The 21659-nt window shown below is 46.5% G+C and overlaps 1 protein-coding gene across 6 annotated transcripts in view; it reads right to left on the reverse strand.

Moving 5' to 3' along the window:
- LOC147444618 (uncharacterized) overlaps window positions 1-21659 on the reverse strand; it is a 162444-nt gene that overhangs the window by 67804 nt on the left and 72981 nt on the right. For all 6 annotated transcript variants that reach the window (XM_086527169.1, XM_086527173.1, XM_086527174.1 and 3 more), the window contains exons 18-20: window positions 16589-16647; window positions 16411-16504; window positions 16092-16338 (exon numbers count right to left, since the gene is read on the reverse strand). In XM_086527169.1, coding sequence (XP_086383295.1) covers window positions 16092-16338; window positions 16411-16504; window positions 16589-16647 — 400 coding nt within the window. The remainder of the gene's footprint in view (window positions 1-16091; window positions 16339-16410; window positions 16505-16588; window positions 16648-21659) is intronic.

Genomic DNA, 21659 nt, shown 5'->3' on the forward strand with positions numbered 1-21659 from the left:
GCACTGGATGCGAAGTGGATGGAGAAGGAGGACCTAGCAGATACTCCTCAGATTGTGAAACTTTACCTCGATGCTTTTGGTTTAGCATAGTCTACTCCAAACGGAACCCAGAAATTCAGCTTGGCCGGAGATATGGTGCAGTGGGATGCACAAGAGGGGAGTTACTCCGCTCCTTTGTCAATAGATGCCTTGATTTATAATAGAGTCATTGATGTCTCTTTGAGCTTCAAGGATACTGAAAGCTGACAGTATTCTACTGTATGACTTTATCAAATGGAATTCCTATGATGATACTAGTTTGTTCTTGACTTCTTTTAAGTGCAGGAACTAATAGACAAAATGACTACAGCATTTTGGTCTGATTGATCTCGAATACACATGGTTGCAATAGGGGTTAGTCAATCGGACATCGATGAGGTCCCGATTGGACCTAGATGTGATTGCTAGCTACATTGCCGATAAATCATGGTCTAAGATCCGAATGAATGTTGAATGTCATGTGACGTCTAGTGATGTCCTGTGATGTTGTGTGATGTGGATGCGATTTGGTACATGTGCTAGATGTGTGTTCCTAGTAAGTAGGTACTAACGGTTAGTGTCTGCTAAGACGGTTTATGGCTTCTGTCGGTTTTGTAGGCGTAATCACGGTCGATTACAATGCTTTCAAAAGGGGGGTATGTCACAAAGTGATGACATGGCAACCGACAGTAGAAACCCTAATTTCTGCCAAAAACCCTAATTCCTGCAAACCCTAATTTCTGCCAGAAACCCTAATCTGCAGAAACTTTAATTTCTGGAAACCCTAACCCTAACTTCTGGCTGAAACCCTAAAGTGGCTGAAACCCTAAAATTGGCGGCTGAAAATGCCACATGGCCAACGTACGGATTTTTCCGGATTTTGCGGAGATGAAAAAAAAAAAGCAGCCAAGCGACGCAAATCCTCAACTTTTTGGCTACGCAATTTGGGGGTTTGTGAGAGAGACACTGGATTTGCTTTATTTTTGCTCTCTTGAGAGAGAGAATTTTGCTTTTGAACTGGAAGCTTTTGGGGCTCTGCTTTTGGGCATCCCTTGTAATCTTTAAGTAAACGGTTTAGGGCTCACTCTGCAGAGCATCTGGACGCAGAGTCTGAGAGTGAAACCCTAACCACTCTCTTGTACTTTGACAGTGATTAATACATAAAGAAATACCGAAAAGGGCGCCAGTCTTTGGGGCCAATATCTCTAGGCACGGAACTCCGCCGGGCCAGTGCAAATCTATTGTGATCTGTGAATTGTTTTGAAGTGGTTATTTGGTGTTGTTGTGATTGATTCTTGACTTGGAGTGTCCAAGTCTATTACATATACCCCTCAGCCAAATGGTGTTGCTGAGAGAAATAACAGGTCACTTACGGAAATGGCACGATGTATGGTCAAAAGTCAAGCTTTGCCGCATTCTTTTTGGCTTGAGGCCATCATGTGTCCCACTTATGTACTAAACAGGTGTCCTACGAAAGCTTTGCAGTCTATTACTCCATATGAAGCATGGCATGATAGAAAGCCTTCTATTGAGCATATACGTGTTTTTGGCTGTTTGGCATATGCTTTGGCGCCACAAACACAGCGCAGAAAATTGGATGATAAGGCCGTCAAATGTATTCTTGTTGGTTATAGTGCTGAAAGCAAAGGTTACAGGTTGTATCATCCGCAAACAAAACGTATTCTGGATTCACGGGATGTAGTGTTTGTGGAAGATTATGTTCAACCCTTGCTGTCATGTACTAGAGACAGTAATGTAAGCTCACATGACATTTATGACACTTTGTTGCCTCTTTTCAGTGGTGGAAATACAAATGTAAGTTCCAATGAGGCAAATGTACAGTCTATCGAGGTTTCTGAAAATGTTACAGATCAGTCTATTTCTAGTGCAGATGTACATGATGTACTTAATGAGGAAAGGGCTGAAAATGAGGAGGGTAGAGGTATGCCAAAATGGCTGGTGGACACTTTGCGTAACAGTAAATTGGAAGCACCTTTGTCTAGTCGTACTCGTTCAAGCTCTCGCCATGCATCTTATGCATCAGATTGTTATGCTTTGGCTGTGTCTAGCTTACATGATGTTGAGGAGCCTTTGTCTTTTGATGAAGCACAGAATTCATAAAATTGGATGGCTGCCATGCAATCGGAATATGATGCACTTATAGAAAATGACACATGGATTTTATGTGATTTGCCTCCTGGCAAAAAGGCCATTGGTACGAAGTGAGTTTACAAGTTGAAACGCAAGCCGGATGGTGAGATCGATCGCCATAAGGCTCGACTTGTTGCAAAGGGTTATGCACAGCAAAAAGGCATAGATTATGAAGAGACCTTTGCTCCCACTTGTCGTATGACTATTGTGCGTTTTCTATGTGCATTGGCAGCTCATTTTCGTTGGGATGTGCATCAATCATACATTGTTACTGCTTTCTTCAACGGTGACATATTTGAGGAAGTTTATGTAACGCAGCCTCGCGGTTTTGTCAAGAAAGGACAAGAGGACAAAGTGTGCAAATGTAACAAGGCTTTGTATGGGTTGAAGCAATCTCCTCGCGCTTGGTATGAGAAAGCTGACACTCATTTGGTCAAACAAGGCTTTCGTAACAGTCCAACAGAAAGCACATTGTATGTAAAGCGTGAGGGTGATGTACTTCTCATTGTGGTTCTTTATGTAGATGATTTGTTGATCACTCGACCGTATGAGAGACATATTGCTGAATTTAAGGCTGATTTGAATGATACTTTCAAGATGAAAGATTTGGGGTTGTTGCATCATTATTTGGGCATACAATTTAAGCAGTGTGATGGTGGTATTTCCTTGTGTCAGAAAAGTTACATAGAGACATTGCTATGTAAGTTTGGACTTGAGGATTGCAAACCTATTGCCACTCCCATGGAAACAGATTTGAAGTTGAGTCTACATGATGCTGGTGATCCTGCTGATGTCACTCTATACCAAACTGCTGTTGGCTGCCTCATTATGTATGCAACACGAGGCCAGATATTCAGTTTGCAGTCTCACAGGTCAACAGATTTATGCATAGCCCATGGTCTAAGCATTGGCAGGCTGTCAAGAGGATTTTTCGCTACCTTAGTGGCACTTTACATGTTGGCTGGTTGTATCCCAAGGGGGGATCATTGCCGCCAGATTTACATGTTTTTTCGGACTCATATTGGGCTGGATGTTTTGACACGTGAGTGTCCACAAGTGGTTTTTGTTTCATGCTTGGCAGTTCATGTATATCATGGTTGAGCAAGAAGCAACCTACTGTGGCCACTTCGAGTTGTGAGGCTGAGTACAGGACAGTCTTCACAGCTACGGTTGAGTGTGTATGGCTCAGACGCCTTATGGCTGATTTGGGTGTTGGACAGGACACTGCCAACACTATCTACACTGACAATCAGAGCGCATTGGCAGTTGCGAGGAACCCAGTTTTTCATGCTCGCACAAAGCACATTGAAGTGCATTACCACTAAGTTAGGGAAAGGCTCTCAGCAGGAGAGATCAGCTTGGCTTATGTGCCAACACAGCACAACCTTGCAGATCTTTTCACAAAGGCATTGTCTCGTGAGAAGCGCGAAGCTTTCCGCAAAGCTTTGGGCTTACTCTTCTTTGTGGACTGATCATATCATCAGGGCATGGCACTTCCCTTTACTCATGTGCCATCTCTCGTTCACCGCATCACTCCAGGGGGGATTTGTTACCATATACATGTGGTAGTGATGTGTGTAAACACACTAGGACCACGGGGCATTTTTTCCCTCTTTAGGAGGTTTTTTTCCCCGTGCATTGTATATATGCCCATCACTCTAGGGCTATCTATCTTTCCATTGCACACGAAGTAACACACTCTCTATTGTGTGCCTTGAGCTTCCTTCATCTTCTCCAAGCTGTGTGTGTTTCTCTGCAACCCTCATTCCAACATATTGTTCTATCCGAAGAAGCAGTTGAATTTGCTCTTTGTAAATATGTGGAATCATCTTCCATGTTGTTTGCTTTTATGCATGTGCACATGACATCTTGCATGATCTATGAGTGTGAGTCTAAAACTCACTCTCGGGTTGATTGTAACTGAGTTGGACCCTAAGATACTTGGATTGAGCGAAACATATTTTCTTGGGGGAGGGGGGGTTGTGTGCCCATCTTCAACCCTCATTTTGTGTCTTGTTCTTTGAAGTGTTGTGATTGATATTTTGTCAAGTTCTTTCAGTATTGAATCACAAATAAGCAATCTTAGTTGCATGGGAATCTTACAGTGGTATCAGAGCCAGGTTTCATCGTCACCCATACGCTAGTGTGCACATTTGCGCGAGCATCTCTTTGTTTACTAATGGAAGAAACAAACGTTGCTATCTTACAAGCTCTTCAAATTTTGCAAGAGGAGAACCGCTTCATCCGAGAACAACTTCTCAAACTCGAGAAGGGCAAGAAGCCCAATGAAGCGAAGAAAGAGCACCCAGCAAAGCAACGCAATCCTAATGGAGCCCGTCAGTCGTGAAGAAGAAGAATTGACAAGGCAAAAGCAAACACTCTACCTCAAAGAAGAGAAGCCATTGAAGCAGAAGCATATCCTCTTGGTCAAATTTATCAAGTGCCTCTTCAGATGGGTCAATCTCAAGGAACAAGGAGGCACCTCATTTATACAGAAAATCTCATCAAACACAAAGACATATTCTTCACCCTCTTCTTCGTCTTCGAATACAAGTTCATCCTCCTCTACTTCGAAATCTAGGCATAGAAGAAGGCACAAGACCAAGTCACTCTCACAACTTGAGAAGAAGATCAAGTTTAGTACGTACGATGGTTCATGAAATCCTGATCTTCTTTTAAAATTTGTTCGTCAATTTCAAATATTATATAGTCGTGAGAAGTATAAAGAGAAGGAGAGATTAAGTTTGCAACTCTACATTTGACCGATCTAGCTCACACTTGGTGGACTCGATTGGAGTATAATCATGTTGCTCCAAGATCGTGGAGATTGTTTGTTTGCCTACTACATGCCCAATTTTGGCCTATTCATTTCAAGAGAGATATGAAGATAGAATGGGATCAACTTTGGCAAAGGAAGAACAAGACACTCCAAGATTATACAAAGAGGTTTCTTGAGTTGCTGTTGAGAGTTCAATACTTTAGGAGAATCAATCACTCCGAAAAACTCAGGACGTACAAAGGAGGTTTGCACTTTCAACTTCGTATCGCTCTACATCATTATTCTTGTCCTACTCTTAACGAAAATTGGTCACTCCGAAAAACTCTGGAAGTATCGAGGAGGTTTGCATTTTCAGCTCCGTATCGCTCTACATCATTATTCTTATTCTACTCTTAGGGAACTCTTAGACCATGTCGAAACATCGGAGATAGAGCAAAAATGGTGGTTAACAACCTTCCACATAATGATAAAAAGAGGTCTGCAAATCCAAAAGGGAGTTCAATCTTTAAAGAAGGATAAAAATCAAACGATCTGGAGAAGCTTTTCAGTTGAGGACAGTTGATCAAGAGCCGTTGGGCTGTCACAACTCAGTACACAAAGATCTTGTATCCTTTTTGTGATAATGCTTATTTTTGGTTTTGGAAATTGTTTTCCTCTTTGAAAGATAGTCTGAATATGCATTTGAGTAGGCCACTGATGAGTGGTCACAGGTTATGCTGTGGACCCACGTAGTGGGTTAGAACATATATAATACACACTCCCACCTAGCCAGCCGAAATAGGGCGCTTGTGGTTTGTAACTCTTGCATATCAGGGTCATACTCGCATAGAGAAAGGATTAGCGCCTTGGAGTGTGAGCTAGATCCGCAAGAAAAGACAGTTACAATCAATAAGATGGCATGATCATGAAAGATGCTCATTGTACATATGTGGGATGCATGCTATGAATGTTTCTATGTTTTCACAAGCATCTTGGATTTATGTTTTAAAGCTAAAATCGTGATCCACACGAAAAGAGCTTTGATTGATACCCATATTGATATTTCTTTTTGTTAGCAGATTTCCAAAGAAGGAAGGTCCTAGAAGCTTCTATAAGATTTAAGAAGATTCTAGGAGAAGGATTCTAGAATGACAAGTGGACGGACACTACACCACCATACATTTCACACATGAGCTAGCTAGAATTTACTCATCCCACGTATATGAGGGGATATACACTCTTGATCTAGACAAACCACTTGCCACACTCACTAGCCAGCTCTTCGGTGTCCTACACACTTCAGCCCTCCGCTACTTCCCACACACTTCAGCCCTTGGCTGCTTCCCACACGCCACTCACAGCGGGCGACCGTCTTCTAGGATGATGCTCCAGAACTAATGGTACGATGGGGAGTGCAAAGACCTATACAAACATCTACAAGCTCAAACATTTGGGGGGATCACGGAGAGTGAGACTAGATGAAAAATGAAGGCCGTCATACGCCGTAAACGGCCGGCCTTGGAGGAGACATAGGAGCTTGAGCTATACCACCTCCTCATCAATGCAAATTGTGCCACAACATGGAGGATTCTCAGAGAGCCACGCCCCACCACCCACATCGGAGGACCCACCCATATGGCACGCCTATCCCACATCCCTGGATAACCATCGATCCCGAAGCCATCAGACCCTCGCCCCACTACCTCGACCTTCTTCCCATCTAGTATGGTGGAGAGAGCTATTCGACGCCTGCAGTATGACCGTTTAGCAGACCACACCGGCGTACAGAGTGAACACTTGATCTATGCCGCAGACACCCTCTCCCCGCTGATAGCACGTCTCTTCAACCGAGCCTTGGTTGAGGGACTACCAGAGGAGTGGACTATGCACACCATCGTGCCTATCCTCAAAGCTACAGACACCTAGACCCAGGGAGCTACAAGACTATCATGATTGGTCACACATTGGCCAAACTATATGTCGCGACTCATTCCTTCCTTCCAGGAGTTCGTGGTGGGAACCAGGCCAGTTGGGGTAGCAGTCGATCATGCTATCTTGTCTTTCACTCTATCGTCCCAGTTCAACACAGCTCCATTGGGAGAGGCCTCCACACATACTCGGTATACCTTCATGAGGGAGACGGATCACGTGTACACTGATGACATATGCAGGCAGCTATGCACTCAGGAGCCACGACGACAACTAGATGAGCTCACCCAGATTCTCACAGAGACACTACATGATGCAGCATCAGAGGCATATCCCCACAACCAACCTACACGATCTGGGAGCATGCCTCAGAATAGTTGGTATGATGAGAAGTGTAGAGAGACGAGGATCAGATTACAGAGAGAGGTGCTCATGGGTACTACTACACATAGACAGTCACGGATTATCTTCCGCTGCCTAGTGCGACGAAAGAAGAGGACTTACCTATCTCAATTAGAGTGTGATCTGTATCAGCTGTTTTTGAGTCAGGACTAGTGAGGCATGGAGGCTTTTCACTGAGCACTCTCCACCACCAGCCATCACTTCCACAGAGACATGGGAATATGCTACATCTCTCTATACAGCATCGAGGCAGCCACCTTTGCCTGACCCTCCAGAGGCATGCCCAGAAACATGTACTTTCTTTACTGCTGAGAGGGTAAGGAAAGCCATTGACAAGATGAAGACAGGAAGAGCACAGCATCATGATGGTCTGGTAGCAGAGCACTTTATCCATGCCAAAGATATGCTTGCAGAGCCTCTTGCTATGATGTTTAATAGAGCCATGTATGAGGGTTTCTCTGAGACTTGGAGTATGTCCACATTTGTGCCTATCTTCAAGTCGGGAGATCCTATGCTTCCCAAGAATTACCGAACCATCATGGTTGGTAACACTCTAGCTAGGCTATACGCATCAATTCTTGAGCATGAGTTAAGTGGATGGGCAGAGAGAGAGGGCATACGGACAGGAAGACACGCAGGGTTCACGAGAGGTTTCTCCACTCTGGACCAGATTTTGACACTTAGAGCCATTATTGAGGAGGGTAGACACCATGGCAGGAGGATATATTGTAGCTTTGTCGATTTCCGCAAAGCCTTTGATACAGTGCCACGAGCCAAACTCATACGCAGATTGCAAGACATGGGGGTGCCCACAGAGCTGACCTGGGGGGTCTTAGCTTTATACAGAACAGTGGTAGGACAGGTACGCACTACTCAGGGCATGTCCGACATGGTTCACTCCACCATTGGGGTGAAGCAGGGTTGTCCCCTACCTCCGACTCTCTTTGGGATTAATGTAGATGAGTTTTCAGATTATGTACACGTAGAGGGTGATAGAGGTGCTCAGCTGGCAGGGACATGGATTCCGTTCCTATTATATGCTGATGATATTGTGCTAATCTCCGATTCTCCGGAAGGGATGCAACGTCATTTGGATGCACTGCATGTATTTGCACGGGATAGTGGATTGTTTGTGAACCTTGGTAAGACGAAGGTAAAGGTGTTTAGCACGAGGTCCGCCCCCACTTTTACATATGGTCGAGAGACTGTGGAGTATGCAGATACATACACTTATCTTGGGGCGGTTTTCAGTGGTCCAGTATTTTCCCTCAGGCGTGCAGCAGATACGCGATTGACCAGAGCCTATGCAGCATTGGGGAGAGTTGAGAGGATAGGTTCGCAAGTTTAGCTCCAAGAACCTTGGACAAAGCTTTGGCTCTTTGACACTTTGGTCACTTCAGCCATGCTGTACGGAGTGGAGATATGGGGCCCCTCAGTTGATCATCATAGCAGAGTTGGCAGTACTGATGGATGGAGATGTATGGAAGTCCTTGGTGTCTATGATTCCTCGGATGGTTAGGGACAAGGCCTCAGTACCACATGACATTGTTAGGGCGGAGCTCCCTGCTCCTCCATTGGTCATGGAGGCACTCACTCGATCAGTTTCATTTATGCATAGCACTTGGGCTCTCCCTAGAGACAGATATGATCGATTCGCACTAGAGTCTTTGCAACAACTGGCATTGCAGGGAGATAGATCATGTTGGTATGCAGAGATGACATCTTCGTTTCAATTACATGGCTTTAGTATGGACCCGCTACCCCCATTCCAGTACTCTCTGGATGCACCCTCAATCCCCCTTACTAGGCAGAGATTACCAGGCTCATCAGACAGGACTTGATTCAGTTGGATACGAAGAGGACAACCGACACATGAGCTAGGTACGAAGAGGACATGGATACAACCTACACATGAGCTAGGTACGAAGATGACTTTCTATACAGAGCATCTTCTCCAACTCACGGAGGATGGTTTTGTGATCAGACCAGGATACATGGATACTCATCTATCCCACGGGATACGATGTGCTATTGGTCAGATACGCACATAATCACATCAGCTAGAGATCGAGACACGCAGATTTAGAGGAGTACCCGCTGAGTCTAGGATTTGTCAGGTGTGCCGAATAGAGCCAGAGACAGAGCTACATGACATATGTCACTGCCCAATATACTATGAGATACGAAGCCGCTTTCACTGTCTATTCAGAGAGAATTTTGGGCCACTTTTTAGAGTCATGAGATACCAGGATCAAAGATGCCTCGGATTATACTTACTGGAGATTCGCAAACACAGAGAGGACCTCTTGAAGAGGGGCACAATGAGAGAGATCCAACGACAGCCGAAGATTACAGACTTTTTTTAGTCACAGACAAAGGAGTTCGAGCAGCCCCCACAGCATAACAACACCAGGCATACTGCTTGATGGGGCGATAGAGTTGGGGCGGTCGCCCACGGATGAGAGGGCCCTCTCGATATCGACACCTAGAGGAGCTACTACCACAACATATCTTGTCGCCTCACACCAGAGGCACATTGATTGATTGAGCGACTGAGCTAGGGAGATCCAAATGCCGACGACTGCGGAGGACTACACAGCATTGACGAAGGCTACATCAGAGCATTCGGATCACTTTGGCCCGACATGCACGAGGCCCGGTCAGACTATTGTCCATGGAGGAGATTGATGAGATCCGCCAGCGACCGATGCTGGATTTCTTGTGACTTGTGATTTAGCTATCCCAGCTAGCTAGCTGCTTAGTTCACACCTACCAGTTTAGGATCCCATAGTAATTTTATTTTATCATTTTGTCATCTCATTTTGTTACTCTGACTTTCTATCAGATTCACCACATTGTAACGCTTTGGTCTCATAGGTCATTTTGGCCTTTTGAAGACGTTAATATAACATTTCATTTCATTTCATTTTCTCTCTCATGGTCTCCCTCCATTGGGCTACCCATTGACCCCCTTTCACATGGCCTCTCCAGTGGCTATAGCCCGCCTCCCTCTCAACATGAAGTTCTCGATTACCAACAAGCGGATATCAACACTTGAAGTTGAACTGAAGGAGTGGAAGAAAGAGATAAGAGGCAACCTTTTTAGACTCATTCGTCAGGACCTGATTCGTCAAAAGATGGAGGAATGGAAAGAGGAAAAAAAGAACCTATGCAAAAGGATTTCTCGTGTCGAAGAGAAAGTGGCTTCACAAGAAGCCACAATCCGAACTCTCCAAGGTGAAGTTCTTGCAGCAAAAAGTGGGTGGCTCGAAGAAGGCGAAATTCAGCCATCCATGATGGAAGAATTGAATACCATGAGAGAAGAAATACGGGTTATCAAGGAAGATGAGGAGAAGAAGTCATGGGCGGCAGTCATCTCCGCAACACAAAAGAAAGTAGAAGAGGCCGAAAAATGGATTGAGGTCACCAAGAAAGGGAAAGGTAAGGAAGCTCCTTGTACACCCACTCTTATAAACATGACCCTCGAAGAGGAACAGAGGAGGATGAGGGCTCTACAATTGAGGGTAACCGGCCTTAAGGACATAAACAATATGGAAAAAGAGGTCACAATCCTCACATCCATGATGGGGGTGGACAAGCCTTCGCATGGAGAGTGGGCAAGAAGAGTGGTGGCTCGGGAGAATCTTCAAAAGAGAGAGCTCTCATACTACGCTTCCCCTCCTTGGAAGAGAAGAAGAAATTTATGAAAAAGAGGCCTACTCTCAAGAAGACAGGTATTTTCCTTGGTGATGATCTCACTCTCTCACAGCTTGCGCATATGAGAGAGGTAATGCCAGAGATTACGGCGGCAAGCGAGAAGGGAAAGACGGCCTTTTACAGAGACAGTCGGGTGGTGATTGTAGAGCGGCACTCTACATGACGGTGTGAGACCTATGGGACCACACTAAAGATGGCTACTTGGAATTGTAATGGATCTATGAGGTTGCATGTTGGTGCCTTTGAGGACAGTTTCAAAGAGATGGACATTGTTTTCTTCTCAGAGACTCATCGGGTCCCTGGACAGCTTATGCCACATGTGGTGGGATACAGATGGGAGACAGCCCACAGAACAGTCGCGAGATCTGAGCATGGAAGTAGAGGTTCAAGAGGAGTAGTAGTGCTATTTAGGGAGGAGTTACAACCACTACTACATATTGTACAGAGAGACTCATCAGGTCCCTAGACAGCTTATGCCACATGTGGTGGGATACAGATGGGAGACAGCCCACAGAACAGTCGCGAGATCTGAGCATGGAAGTAGAGGTTCAAGAGGAGTAGCAGTGCTATTTAGGGAGGAGTTACAACCACTACTACATATTGTACAGAGAGATGATCATGCTAGATACATGTGGGTGAGGTTGAGAGCTGACACAGGCCGATTTCTATACATTGCCATATGTTACTTCCCCCCTAGTACGTCAGTATATGCTGCACCCAAAGGACAACTGCCTTTCTCTATACTAGATGATGATATATGGGAGTTTTCTAGCGATGGTGATATCATCCTCCTAGGGGACTTCTATGCCCAAACGGGCAACTCTTAGACAGTCTTCTGCAACACTTCAGATGAGATGCTTGGAGAGCTGGATGTGGATGACTTGGGGCTTGACAGATGCTCACATTATAGAGAGCAGACGGAGTATGGGAGATACCTCACGGAGATGACAACTACACATGGGTTAGCCATACTTAATGGCTTACAACGATTTCCTGGAGCAGCCGGCTTCACATGCTTTCCACATAGACACAGAGCCAGTACAGTAGACTATGTTATGGCACAGCCGAGCTTATTCCTTGTATTTAGGATTTCATAGTGGGAGCCAGACCAGTGGGTGTAACAGTGGATCATGCTCTTTTGACATTGTCTGTTTCATTTCAGTATAGTACAGCCCAAACATCAGGAGGCAGGTCACATACCCGTTATACATACATTTACACCAGAGACTGACTCGGTTTATACAGAGGAGATCTATAGCCGTCTATGCACAGCTAGTCCTGGTCTCTCAATGAGGAGTGCACCACTTTACTGACTGAGACACTGCATGGTGCAGCATCAAAGGCATACCCACAACTCAGTCGGATGGGAGGCGACATTCTGGGCATAGTTACCCGAAATGCGGAACGGGGACAGTGACGGGATCCCCCGCGGAACGGGGGAACGGTGAGGAGTCCGGAACGGAAACGGCGCGGAACGGGAGGCATAAAAACACCCAAATATTGCAATTTTAAGCTCTATGTGATTGAATAATAGTAGTGTCAGAGTCCTTTGACTCTAATACTCACAAAAAACTTGATTTGAAGACCATTCAACCTTACTATGGCAACGTAGACTTGAGAGCTTGAGGGGGGAGGGACGCGGAGAGAGAGAGAGCTTAAAAGTTGAGAGAGAGGGAGACTCGAGAGAGCTTGAGAGAGAGGGAGAGAGCCTTGTCGACTCTAGAGTCTAGAGTCTAGACTAACGAGGCTAGAGCTTGAGAGTCAAGACTCGAGACTCGAGAGGGTAGAGCTTGAGCTTTGACCCTTGAAAGCTTGTGTGCACTGTGAAGGTAATGGGTGGGGGGAACGGCATTTAATAAGGGGGAGCCTCACAAGATAAAGCTCATAAATCTAAAAATCTGCCATTCCCAGCCGTTCCGAGCCGTTCCGGGCTGACCGTTCCGGTACCGAATCCCTGTCCGGAACGTCTGGCCGTTCCGGGCCATGAAAACCCTCCGGAACACGTTTCGGCGTTCCTAGCCCACAGAGGGGCGTTCCCCGGTAACTCTGATTCTCGGAGCATGCCCCAAAATAGTTGGTATGATGAGGAGTGCAGAGAGATGAGAGCCCAGCTCCACAAAGATCTTTTAGGAGTCATCACTTACTGACAGTCTCGGATTGCTTCCCAACGCCTTGTGCGACAGAAGAAACGAGCTTATTTGGCCTAGATGGAGCGAGACTTGTATCAACTGTTCTTGAGTAGAGACTCAGGAGAGGCATGGTGATTCTTTCATGAGCACTGTCCTCCCCCAGTGATTACTTCTACTGATGTGTGGGGCGCGACATCGTTATATACAGTTCCTGGACAGGACCCCCTTCCAGATCCTAGGAAGCCATGCCCACCTACCAGCACCTTCTTTACCACTGAGATGGTAAAGAGAACCATTGACAAGATGAGGACCAGCAGGGCATATGATCATGATGGTCTAGTAGCAGAGCACTTTATACATGCTAGAGATATGCTGGTAGAGGTTCTTGCAGTGTTGTTCAATCGTGCCATGTGTGAGGGGTTACCTGAGACTTGGAGGTTGTCTACTATTGTGCCTATCTTCAAGGCAGGTGATCCTCCAGAGCCTAGGAATTGCAGTACTATTATGGTTGGTCACAGATTGGTACGGTTGTATGCATCCATTCTTAAGCAGCAATTGAGTAATTGGGCAGAGGGTGAGGGTGTACGAGCAAAGGCCCAGGCCGATTTTAGGAGGGGTTTCAGAGCCGTCATTGAGGAGGGCAGGTCACATGGGAGACGGATTTATTGTAGCTTTGTGCATTTCCGCAAAGCATTTGACATGGTACCGAGAGCTCGATTGATGCGCAGACTGCAAGAGATGGGGGTGCCCATAGTGTTGATTTGGGGGATTATGGCTCTATATAGATCAGTGATGGGACATGTACGCACCCCGGAGGGGATATCTGATTTAGTTCACTCCACCATTGGGGTGAAACAGGGTTGCCCATTGTCTCCTACTCTATTTGGTATGTATGTTGATGAGGTGTCTGAATATATTGACAGAGAGGGTGATAGAGGTGCCGAGCTGGCAGGGACGTGGATCCATTGTTGTTATATGTTGATGATATTGTGTTGATCTCTGACTCACCAGAGGGTATGCAGCGACAATTGGATGCATTACACGATTTTGCAGAGGATAGTGGATTGTCTGTAAACCTTGGTAAAAACAAGGTTATGGTGTTTAACACCACACCACAGTGGATCAAGAGATCAGCACCGACTTTCACATATGGTCAGGAGATTGTAGAGTTTACAGATGCATACACTTACCTTGGGGTTGTCTTCACTGGGCCGAGGTTTTCTTTGGGGAGAGCAGCAGAGACTAGACTAACTAGAGCTTATACGGCCTTGGAAGGCTTGGAGAGGATGTGTTCGTAGGTTCAATTCCAAGAGCCTCGGACAAAGTTATGGCTCTTTGATACTTTAGTAGCCTCAGCTATGTTGTATGGGGTGCAAATATGGGGACCTTCTATAGGCCAAGAAGGTTGGAGACGTATGGAGAGGCCCTTGATATCTATGATCTCTCGACTGATAAGAGTCAAGGCCTCCGTACCCCACACTATCATTCGAGCTGAGCTAGCTGCCCCTCCTATGGAGATTGAGGCGCTTACCAGATCAGTCTCCTTTGTGCACAGCTTGTGGAACACTACTAGAGACAGATAAACTACACTAGCCCTTGAGTCTTCCAGACAATTAGCTCTTCAGCGGGACACTTCATGCATGGTTTCAGATGCATGGCTTCACCGTGGACAGGCTGCCCCCGTTTCCAGAACTCTCTTCACACACCCTCGATGTCTCTTACACGGGTGGAGATTACTAGACTCATTCGTCAGGACCTGATCCAGTTGGATACCAGGAGGACATGGATAGAGCCGCCACAAGAGTCGGACACGAAGATGGATTTCTATAGAGAGCATCTTCTCCACCTCACAGGAGATGGGTTTGTGATTCGACCCAGCTACATGGATACACATATGTCTCATGGTTTGCGGTGTGCCATTGGTCAGATACGCACATCCTCACATCAGCTGGAGATTGAGACCGGTAGATTCAGAGGGATACCAGAAGACAACAGGATATGCCGTTTATGCCGGCTAGAGCGAGACAGAGCTACATAACATATGTCATTGCACAGTGTACTATGAGATTCGGGGCCGTTTCCATTGCTTATTCAGAGAGGGTTTCGGTTCTTTCTCTAGGGTCATGAGTTATGAGGATCAAAGATGTCTTGGGCTATATCTACTTGAGTTACACAGATATAGAGACACTTTACTGGGGAGAGCTAGAGAGAGATAGTCCCAGAGACGGATTAGAGATTTCTTTTCACTAGATATGGGACAGCCAAAGGAGCAGCCATCACTGCAAAGCTCTGCCCACACTCATTCGACCACTACCGGCACTCTCGTCGACCGAGCATTGGAGCTACGGAGATCCAGACGGCCACTATTGAGGAGAGGGGCTACACAGCATCGACGGAGACTACAACAGAGGATTCGAGCCATACTCTCTAGACATCCAGAGTGCAGATGAGGATGGATTCTAGTAGTAGTAGTAGTATTTTTGTTCTAGTCTTTTGTACCCAGACATGGTATCAGATTCACAATTTTGTAACAGTTTGGTCTCATAGGTCATTTTGGCCTTTGAAGACGTTAATAAAAAGAGGAAAATGGTATAACCTTTCTATCACCCAAGTGTGGTAGATTGGTTATGCCATTTCCCTCTTGAATAACAGGTCTTGATTTCAACTCCTCGTCGGCTAGATCTTTAGGGTCTCTTGGGATAGTTTCCTACGACATTAAAATTTTCTTCTTTTTCTTCTTCTTCTCTCTCTCTCTCTCAGACACACACACGGACGGACGCACGCACGCATAAACGAGCATGAGAGTTTTAATTTGGCAGCTCGCTGGCGTAGACAGTTGCAGTGGCCGTAATAAAGCCTAGTATTATAAGAAGCATTAAATAGAAAAAATAAGCACAAACATAATGTAGTTGATAGGGCATGCACTCCACTGAAGATACAAAGAATTATTACACGAAAGCTTATCTAGTTGTAATTGCAAAGCTCACCAATATCAAGTTCAGGAGCTGAGTCTGGTACCTCAGCTTGACTAGTTTTTTCTAGCTGAGGGCTTCCAAAATTATACGTGAAAAGTGGTGACATAAAGACCTTGGAAAGGTAATCAGCTTCTTGGATTTCCATAGAGGACTCCTTTCCACTTTTTGAAGATTTCAGTCGTCCTCCCTTAATTTCCTTGAGTACACCTCCTACCTTCAGCTCCTTTAGGACACCTCCAATAATTCCTTGAAGTTGGCTCTAGCAAAGCGAGAAGCCAGGAGTTACTGCATGGAAAGTTCCATAGGAGTCTTGATAAGTCTTCACCACTACCTTTCGTCTCGGTGGGAGAGACCCTGCTTTTAAAGCAGCCTCACCAGCAGCAGCAACCTCTTTGTCAAAGAAAGTCACCAACTGGTCTCCAGTCCTTGGCACAATATCAAAAGATGAGTTCAGCATTTTAAAAATAATAACCACATCACAAAGATAAGAACATTACAAAAAAGTGTACCTTGAAATCTCATCTCCGGAAAGAAATGAGAAGATAATAATCTCCCTTTTTACATCAACCTGTGAGTGCCAGGCATGAATCATGATATTGAACAAGATACCATTGCATACAAGAGCAATGTTAGGATTTGCTAATCCTCAGGACTCTTGCACATGCAGACTGAAATTTAAAGCTCAGAAGAAAATTGTTGATGCCTAAATACCAGCACCTTCAAGCAAAACTGGATGTTGCAACCAAATAAAGTTTGCAAATGAAACTGCTGGCCATGGGGATGAAGTGGGTGCAGAATGGAGGTGCAATGAGGGGCACGGAGTGGCAGCATATCGAGCTATAGTGGCAGCTGGTATCGCATGGCTCTCTGAGAATGATAGTGCTCTAAGTGCATCATGGAAGTCTCGCTGTGGACTCTCGCACCAGCTTTGCCCTCTATGAACTGCGTGTCTTTATGGACGTAGGAATGGGATGCACCTCTACTCTGCCTGCCAGAACAATCCAAGTGTAGCTTTACAACCATTATCAGTGTTTTTCTTTTTGTGGCAATTCTTGCATAGTGGTAGACTCACAGGGACAGTGAGTGGACTTGTGGTGGGCAACCTTTAGTGCAGCTACACTACTATCAGTGGTGACAGCAACTTGGCAGTTCAGTAGGCTCTAGCCTGACTAGTGGTCCAGTGGACCTCAACTAGTGAGCCAGCTCACTGGTTAGTAGACCTAAGTTCCTAACCACTGAGGACTCTTTTTGCTGACTACTGGATGAGCACTTTGGCAGACGACCAGTGGTAGCCATGCCATCACTGTAGCTTCGAGTCCACCTGCCATACCATAATGCCACTCACACAGACCTCTCTACTGGCTCTATCCTTGGGATCAGATATTTTCTCTTAAAATATGTCAGTCTACCCTCAATCTAGTCCATGTTCAATCTGTAAATGTCTTTAGTCTAGAGTCTTGAGCTCAATCAATGTCCACCCCCATGCCTATTTCAGAGTGGCATACAAGCTAGTTTGTAGCACACCAGATGCACGTAATACTGTCTATTATAGTGCATGTTGCATGATTTATAGGCAGCTAAAGTCTATTGTATGTCTACGGGACTTGAGTTTATGGTTGAGGGACAACTCAGCATTACAAGATGATACCTCTAACAAAGAGGAAAACCTGATCTACTATGTGTGTGACATGCCTACTGCCATTCAGCTGTCTCTCTTGTTTGCACCCCCAGCCAACACACAGATGAGGAACCGGCCGCTTGTCCAAAACAGACCATGAGAGGCTCAGACACAAGAAGAAAGTGCAGACACTTGGCATCTAAGCTATGTGTAAACTCACTCACACACACCCCTCTATTCAAAGGGGTGATTTAACCAATGGCAGAGCCTTCTAGTTTGCTGGCCCTCTCTCTCTCTGATGAGATTCGCCAACGACCAATGCTAGATCTCTTGTGATTCAGCTATCCCAACAAGCCGCCCATTTTTTTGCTTAGTTTTTGCTTGACTCACATCAACCAACTTAGGACCCCATAGTATATATCTTTGTTTTGTACTGTTGTTAGGTTATTTTGTTACTCTGACTTTGTATCAGATCCACCACTTTGTAACTTTCGGGTCTCATAGGTCATTATGGCCTTTTGAAGACGTTAATATAACATTTCATTTCATTTCTCTCTCTCTCTCTCTCTCTCTCTCTCTCTCTCTCTCTCTCTCTCTCTCTCTGTGTGTGCTGGCGCGCTGCCTCTGCTCACGCGCTCTGCACCCCCCAACCCCGCCCGCTGCCTCTGCACCCCCTCGCGCTTGCTATGCCCTAGCAGCTCCCGCGCGCTGCTCTCATCTGAAGCTCCCGCGCTGCCATGCCCGCCTGCCCTTGCTCCCCCCCCCCCCAAAGGGTACAATGTGGTGGATCTGCAGCAGCCCCACCAGGTGGCCCCCCACCACCCCATCTTCTACGCGTAGCATGTCCCCCCCTCTACTACGCGTAGCATGTCCCCTTTTTTCTTTTACGCATAGGATGTCCTTCTACGTGTAGGAAGTCATTTAATTTTTATTTATTTTTTTATTTTATTTCCCCTTCCTCTCCCGTCTGTAACTATCGCTATCCCTCCCTGGCCATACCGCCTCACGCTCCACCACCCGCCGCGCCCGCCGCTAGTGTGGGCGCACACGTACATCTAGTGACTCCCTTGCGGACGGCTCCCCCACTCGCCCAGCTGCCGCGCCCGCTGCTGGGGGGTGCACACGTACATCTAACTCCCCTGCGGACGGCGATCAAGCATGAGGAAGATGAACGATAAAGCCGACCCCCTGGAGGATGCCATTCAAAAATGCAAAGAGGAAATGACGCAGATAATTACCAAGATGAATCGCAATCTCTGGGGCACAACAAACATGCTCGAAGGACGCGTACTGATCCAAGAGAGCAAGATAAGCACGCTGGAAGACCGAGTGACGACCCAAGAGGAAGAGATCACGTCACTCAAGAAAGATCTCGCCGAAGGACGATCAAGAAACACACTGGAAGAGGGCCAACTGCAACCCTCAGTAATTGAAGAAATCAACACGATCAAGGAGCAAGTACGGGCCATCAAAGAGGGAGAAGAGCAGCACAAAGAAATGACGACTTCTTGGGTGGATGTTCTTACCAAAACTCAACAGAAGGTGGACGAAAACGAGAAATGGATCAAGGTGGCCAAGAAAGGAAAAGGCAAGGAGATAACGCCCACGTCCACACCCAACAACATCATTAATCAGACACTAGAGGAGGAGCAGAGGAGAAGGGTGCGCGCTTTACATGGGAGAATTTGCAGTCTTAAAGACAAAGGCAATGTGGACGAAGAAGTAAAAGAACTCACAGCCTTGATGGGGATTCATGAGCCGACGCACACAAGGGCATGGAGAGTGGGCAACATAAAGAAAAATGCAAGGAGATAACGCACACAAGGGCATGGAGAGTGGGCAACATAAAGAAAAATGCAAGGAAAAGGCAAGGAGATAACGCCCACGTCCACACCCAACAACATCATTAATCAGACACTAGAGGAGGAGCAGAGGAGAAGGGTGCGCGCTTTACATGGGAGAATTTGCAGTCTTAAAGACAAAGGCAATGTGGACGAAGAAGTAAAAGAACTCACAGCCTTGATGGGGATTCATGAGCCGACGCACACAAGGGCATGGAGAGTGGGCAACATAAAGAAAAATGGAAGCAGTGGAGAAACCTCAAAAGAAAGAGCACTCATCCTCCGCTTTCCCTCCATGGAAGCAAAGAAGTCATTCTTGAAGAAAAGACCAACTCTTAAAGAGACTAGCATCTTTCTCGGGGATGATCTCACCCTCTCGCAGATCGCTCATATGCAAGAAATAATGCCGGAGATTAGAGCGGCAAGGGGAAAAGCAAAGATCGCTTTTTACCGAGACGGAAAAGTGGTAATACTAGAGCGACGCTCCACATGACGGTGCGAGACTTATGGGACCACACTCAAAGTAGCTGCAATGGATCTATGCGTCTTGATGTGGGTGCTTCTGAGGATAGCTTTACTCGAAGAGACATCATCTTTTACTTTGAGACACGCCAAGCCCCTGGGCAATCCATGCCTCACATCAGTGGATACAGGTGGGAGACAGCCTACAGACAGGAGACACGCTCAGAGCACAGACAGGAGACACGCTCAGAGCACAGAGGGCAGGGCTCGGGAGGAGTGGCGGTGTTATTTAGAGAGGATCTGCAGCCACTGATACATATAGCACCCAGGGACGAGCACGCTAGGTACATGTGGGTGAGACTGAAAGCAAAGACAGGCAGATACCTCTATCTAGCTATTTGCTACTTTCCCCCGAGTACATCAGTTTATGCATCACCCAAAGGACAGTCCCCTTTCTCTATTCTGGACGATGACATATGGGAGTTCTCTAGGGACGGTGACATTATCATCCTAGGGGACTTCAATGCTAGGACTGTCCATCACCAGGCAGTGTTTTATGATACTTCAGAGGAGATGCTAAGAGAGCTAGATGTTGTAGAGATGGGCCTTTCCAGACTATCACACGATATGGAATATACTGAGTATGGGCGACACCTGATAGACATGGGCATTGCACATGGATTGGCCATCTTGAACGGCCTACAGAGATTTCCTGCTGCGGGAGGTTTTACATGCTTCCCACACAGACATGGAGCCAGCACAGTGGACTATGTCATGGCACAGCCGAATCTCATCTCCAGTATCCAGGATCTCAAAGTTGGGCCCAGACCGGTCGGGGTGGCAGTGGATCATGCTCTGGTGTCCATGACCATCTCCTTCCAGTTCAGTGTAGCACACAGTCCACGAGTAGCAGCCCCTACTCGCTAAACATTCACACGGGAGACGGATTCTGTATACATGGACGGAATCTACAGACGCCTATGCACTGAGGACCCGGGGCGACCCCTGGAGGAGCTACCTACTATACTGACACAGACATTACATGAGGCAGCAGCAGAAGCATACCCACACACCCAACCTGAGCAGAGCCGCCGATCAGGGAGCATGCCTCAGAACAACTGGTACGATGAGGAGTGCCGCCAGACTAGAGCCAGACTTTAGAGGGAGGTGTTGTTGGGGGACGTCACTCACAGACAGTCACAGATTGACTTCCGACGCCTGGTGCGGCGGAAGAAGAGGGCTTTTTTGGCTCGACTCGAGCAGGATCTATATCAGCTATTCTTGAGTAGGGACTCACGTGAGGCGTGGCGGCTCTTTCATGAGCAGTCCCCCCCCCCCCCCCCCGCTATTTCCTCCACAGAGACCTGGGGTCAGTACACATCATCTTTGTACACAGTACCTGGACAGCCGCCCCTCCCCAACCCCCCCAATCCATGCCCACACGCATGTGTCTTTTTCACCGCGGAGATGGTGAAGAAAGCTATTGACAGGATGAAGACGGGGAGAGCATATGATCATGATGGCCTAGTCGCTGAGCATTTCATGCATGCCAAAGACCTACTAGCAGATCTTCTAGCAGTTATGTTTAACTGAGCCATGTGTGAGGGCCTACCGGACACTTGGAGCCTATCTACGATCGTACCTATCTTCAAATCAGGA

This window comes from Adiantum capillus-veneris, chromosome 13 (genome assembly GCF_014529385.1).
Source record: "Adiantum capillus-veneris isolate H3 chromosome 13, ASM1452938v2, whole genome shotgun sequence".
NCBI classification, from domain to species: Eukaryota; Viridiplantae; Streptophyta; class Polypodiopsida; order Polypodiales; family Pteridaceae; genus Adiantum; species Adiantum capillus-veneris.